This window comes from Erithacus rubecula (assembly GCF_903797595.1).
Source record: "Erithacus rubecula genome assembly, chromosome: 12".
In the NCBI taxonomy this organism is placed as follows: Eukaryota; Metazoa; Chordata; class Aves; order Passeriformes; family Muscicapidae; genus Erithacus; species Erithacus rubecula.
Window position 1 is genome coordinate 8,677,693 of NC_136664.1, and position 5,552 is coordinate 8,683,244.

At 37.2% G+C, this 5,552-nt stretch overlaps 1 protein-coding gene across 3 annotated transcripts in view; it reads left to right on the forward strand.

Moving 5' to 3' along the window:
* Positions 1-4,670, forward strand: part of SLC7A6 (solute carrier family 7 member 6) — a 29,535-nt gene extending 24,865 nt beyond the window's left edge. For 2 of the 3 annotated variants that reach the window (XM_079316563.1, XM_079316562.1), the window contains 4 exons: positions 916-1,012; positions 1,685-1,834; positions 2,532-2,715; positions 3,830-4,670. In XM_079316563.1, coding sequence (XP_079172689.1) covers positions 916-1,012; positions 1,685-1,834; positions 2,532-2,715; positions 3,830-3,924 — 526 coding nt within the window. In that variant the 3' untranslated portion in view covers positions 3,925-4,670. Of the gene's footprint in view, positions 1-915; positions 1,106-1,684; positions 1,835-2,531; positions 2,716-3,829 lie in introns of those variants that run through there. The other variant, XM_079316564.1, reaches the window with a different exon arrangement.
* The last annotated feature ends 882 nt before the right edge of the window (positions 4,671-5,552 follow it).

Below are 5,552 nucleotides of genomic sequence, written 5' to 3' on the forward strand. Positions count from 1 at the left end.
TTTAAACTGAATCTCTAATGAATAGCCACAATAAAACAACTGATCTAGATAAACCTCTGTGTGTGTATATACACCCTTAACATAACCTTATTTCCCCAAAGCATTTCTGAGTGAATGCAGAGCATAATTATAAGATAAATTAATTTTTTTCTCTGTGTGGAGAGTCCTCAGACCTTCTGATTGTTTGCATAATTCTAGCAAGTTTGTGTTTTCAAATATATTTATCTAAAACTTCCTGATCTTTTAAAAATCAGTGTTTTAAAGCTTTGTACTTGAAAAAACTTGCTACTGCTTTGAAGCTGCAATCAGAAAGCTTAGGATACTGTGTAGAACCTTTTCTTTGTGCAATGATTGTGGATGTAACTAGCAAAAGTTTTAAATAGATTTTTTCAAGCATTTCAATATTCTTCCTGTCCATTAAATGAATTTGCAATGCCTCTGTTGAGAAGAAATATGATCATTTGGTCAAGCAGTCAATCTAGAACAGTAGGTAATAAAACTGTGTGTGTTTCTTTGTTGAGCATGTACTTGAGTGATCCCATCATTTTAGGGACCTGGCAATCCTGATAGCATTGAAAAGTGTTCTTTCCAAAGCTAGAGTGTCTTCAGTGTGAGCTTTTAGAATTTTGTGAAACAATAGAAATTTGTTTCAGTTACTGTAGATGTTGTCTATTTAACCTGTAGGATGGTATTTTTAAAAAATGGTTGTTAACAGCATGTTTCTAAAAGCTTATCTATTTTTCAATGGTTGTTGTACAGTACATCTTTATAAGAAGGATTGAATCCAGGTTCCAGTTTAAAGGGCAGAAATTCAGTGTTGTAAATATTTATTTTAACTGGTGTTATTCTTTGATTTTCTGTAATATATTCTCTCTTGCCTGTGATGTCAACATGTGTTCTACTGCTTTTTTCCAGGCTATTTTTTGTAGGATCACGGGAAGGTCACCTTCCTGACCTGTTGTCTATGATCCACATAAAGAGGTTCACACCTGTGCCAGCACTGCTCTTCAATGCAAGTTGTTATTGCTTTTCTTTTCAACTAATTACATGGGACACACAGCACAGCTTCCCTCAAAATGGAGCTTCAACAAAGGGCTAGAAAAATGTACACAAATATATATGTATTAAAAAAATAACATGAGAAAAGTATAAAAGAACTAGTCCATGTATGCATTCTATTTCATGCTGAAATCAGAACTCAGTTTAGCAGAAGGCCATGCCATAAGAACTGTGTTCTGTATACCATGGATTACAATACATTGCATTTTCAGCCAACTGAAACTGCAGCTAATAATTGACATATTGTATATAAAAGACTTCTGCTGCTCAAGCCTAAATAATTCCTAGAACCCAAAGTTCTTCTCTCAGATCCTTATTGAACTAAATGCATCTCTGAGAAACCCAGTCCCCTGAAGCAGAATGTAATATATTGTTATCAGTCAATGAATTAAGACAACTTTTTCAGAACTAGAATATGAATTGTTTAAGGGAGAACTTGAAAAAAACAATCACAAGAAACAAAATGTACTGTGGTCAAGGTGATTGCTGACAGAGTGATTTTTTGAGGTATAAAATTATGCTAAACACCAAGGAGGATAAAGTGTTACTTAAAGGCAAAAATCAGCATACACATTACGTTTCAAACTTTTGGGTTCAGATTCTTACTCTTGTTCTTTTCTGACAGTGTTTCATGACCCTTATTTACCTGTGTGTGGAAGATGTCTTCCAGCTAATTAATTACTTCAGCTTCAGTTACTGGTTTTTTGTTGGCCTGTCTATTGCTGGGCAGCTCTATCTACGTTGGAAAGAACCAGATCGACCAAGACCTCTTAAGGTAATACTTAATACACAATTGTTTAAAATCCATGCTTTCCATACAGTATAAAAGTACTGTCCAAAATCTGGACCATACAAAAGGTTACAGATTGATCAGGACATAAAGCATGGTTTCCATTTGATGTTGTACCATGAAAGTTAGTTTGTCTGCTGGGTAAGAAGGAGACACTGTTGTGTCAGTATGCTCTTTTAGTATATGCTGGTTCATCAGGTATCCCTTCTGTCTGCCCACTGGAGAATGTCTCAGTAATGTAACATAGTAGTTAGCCTTTTATCTAGCAGCAGAAATTGGATTGGAAATGCTCAAGTTAAGTAACTCTGCTTGTGGACATTAGCTTCGATGATACCTGATCCTCTAGCAAGCTTCTCATACTTGAAATTGACACTCTGCTCAAAAAAGTCAGTAATTCTTGTTTCACAAGTTTTGCTGGTTTTGTCAAAACACTCCATACCACCATGCACTTTCTTTCAGCACAGCAGAGTTACCATACTTGATTACTTTTGCAATTTTTAGCAACAATTCTGTTAAGAATAATTCTGCAATTTGCTTATAGTCCTAAATAGCCAGATATATGAGAGGAAGAGCAGAGAATTTCACAAAGTGGGTTTCAGAGAGAGAATTCTGTATCATAATGTTTGTAACTATAGGCAATGAGTATTTCATTAACTTTGTGTTCTGTTTTTTCTGTCTGCAGCTGAGTTTGGCTTTCCCAATAATATTCTGTTTATGCACAATATTTCTGGTGGTAGTGCCACTCTATAGTGACTTTTTAAATTCAGTGATTGGAATTGCCATTGCTTTATCTGGAATTCCATTCTTTTTCTTGGGAGTCTATTTACCTGCATCAAGGAGACCTAAATTTATTAACAAGACTATAGGTAAGTTTCTTTATTAGCTGGAGATGTTGTTAGAAAGGAGGAAGTGTGAATAGGTGACTCAGTTGATGGGGAGGGTTGTGGTGGGCTGACCCCAGCTGAGTACCCAGGGAGCTGCTGGGGAGGGCCAGAACAGGGAGAACAGAGGTGGGAAGAGCTGCTGGTGAAGTCAAAGAAAGTTTAGTAAGTGAAGGGGGGGAAAACCCCCTGCTGCTGCAAGAGCAGTCACACATCCCACAGGTGTGCAGCCAGTCTGCAGGCAACAGCTGTATGGGAAGAGACTCCCACAGCAAACACTGCTCAGCATGACATCAGATGGCACAAAACAGCCCTTTGTACAGTTTGGGTGAGCTGTTCTGGCCATCTTTCTGCCAGACTTCCTGCCTTCTCCCATCCTGCTGGCTGCAGGAAGAGTAAGAGGAAAGGGAAGAGGCCTTGTGCAAACACTGTTCAGCAATAGTCAAAACATCAGAAAATAGTCTTTATTTTAACCAAGATGGATGACTGTAAAAAGTGTGAGCATTCTTGGTAGCACAAACTGTCCAGCTTTATCACTGAATCAGTGATTTGGAGACAGATTTTATGTCAGTAAAGAATGGAATTTTGCTTTCTGTTGAATTACAGCAGTTAAATTACACAAATGTAAAGTTTTCTCCATCGGTGTTCTTTTGTTATTGTTACTATGTTGTCACATAGTAACATGGCTCACATAGCCATGATGAGGGATGTGGTAAGGAAGGTTTATAGCATAACCTTACCCTGAAAGCAGAAGTAGAATATATGTAAATACTCAGTAATCTTGTAGCTCTTCCTGTGTGCAATTAGTTTTACTCTCTTTATTCTGCCAATTTTGCACTTTAAATTATAGAGTACAATGATTTTACTTGGCAGGGTGCCTAGGAAGCAAAACACCCTGGAATATCAACAGAACAGTTTAAGATACTATCTGTGAAAAAAATAAAAAAAACCAAAAACAGTGAGACAGTTACTGTATTGTTTGTTTCCCTAAAGAGAAGTGAGACAGCATTCCTGACAGCTTTCATTAGTCAGATGTGTTTTGTAATTAAGAGTTGAGATAGGTGGCTGCTGTTCTAATCTATCTCCAATTTCTCTGCAGATGCAATCACACGATACATGCAGCTGCTCTGTTACTGTGTTCTAACAGAGATGGACCCAAATGAAGAAACGAAGGTAGAAATCAAATCCAACTAAAGTTCAAAGCCATTACAAGAAGCAGGAGAGGATAAAGCAATTACACAAACGAAAGGGAAGAGGTGGAACTCTGGCAGACACAGAAAGACTGTTTTCGGTGGTCTTTCAGAAATGCTGAAAATGTTCTTCTTGTAGATGGACTCCAGTGGGGATCATGCCCTTGTGTCACCCTCCTAACCTGTGGCATGTTTCCAGGGCAGGTTTTGGATAATGATGATTTATTCATTACCTACTCACACAAACTGTGTGTCAATACTGTTTCTTCTTCAGAATTGGTATGAAAATGATAAGAGCTAATGGATCAAATTAGATTTCTGCAGAACCAGGTGGTGAAGTAATGCATTATTAAGTTAGACTAAAAACCAATTTGACTCCAAAGACTAAGTCATTTCCAGCTTAATTCTGATGGTTTGCATGAAATTATTTGCTGTACTATCTCAGTTTTTATCCCAGAAGAAAACTGGTCACAACAAACTATTTCATTCATTTTTCTGCCCCTAATGATAAATTAAGTTCTGCTCCATTATTTATAGACTGAACCAACCTTTCTCCCTTGAAGATTTTATTTTGATGCTACATGAAAATGTATCTGACTGTGACAAGGGTTTAATCAGCAAAGCACCTTGGCACTAAAGATTTGATTAATAGTTGTTGATTTTTTTCTTGTTAACTTCTTAGTATTTCGACAATTTCTGCTAGGTTTTATGAAACTTCCAGAATTAAAATATTCAGTCTGAAGCCTGTAAGCATTTGTTTGTGAACTGTTTCAATGAAGACACAGTAGCTGAGTTGCCTCAGCAGTCAGAAAATTCCCTTTATAAATTTCAGTGCTGTTCACAAGAAAATGACCATCTAAAACCTCCCAGAAACCACTTTTTTTTTTTTCCCTTCTATAGCAGAATTTCTGAGGCAGATACTAGAACCTGACAGCTAAGTAGCAGGGAGAAAAACTAGAAATAAAAACAGAAGTAGAAGGTACTACTGCAGCACAGACATGCTAATTTTTAGTCTATGTAATTCCAATGCTGTAAGCCAAAAATCAGGACAGTTTTGATACTGAATTTTGGTGCAGCAAAAGGCAACAAGAAATCAGCCTGTTGGTCTGGCAAAGTGAGATGTACTTCAAAAACACCTGAGATTTTTACCTTAGTTCACAATGTCCATCTCAGTTGACCTGAGTTTGGCCACACGTATGGTTTTGTGCATTTAAGTTGAACTAAATCTTGTAATTGAAGGGTTATGGCTGAAGCAATACACACTTCAAAGGGTGCACCACAGTTGCATCAGTGACTTGAATAATAGTGGGGATATTTGGATTTTTGCACTGCCATGTTAACTTTTCTCTGAAGCAACCAAAAATACTTTGTCTCCACTACTTTGCCATTACCAGGCAGAACTGACTGGCCTAAGTACTGCTGCAGCCTCCAGTTCATGAATGACATTAACCAGCTAAGAGCTAATCCTATTAGCTATTTTTGGAGACTCAAGTAGGAGAGTGTGAGCTGAAATACTCTGTGTGTCCAAACAAGTACAACAGAATTGTTTTAAAGATGCACAAATGCAAGTTAAAATGGTGACCTGGGTTCAGCTCTACCAACTTCTGTGATCTTTAAATGAGTAAAGAACAC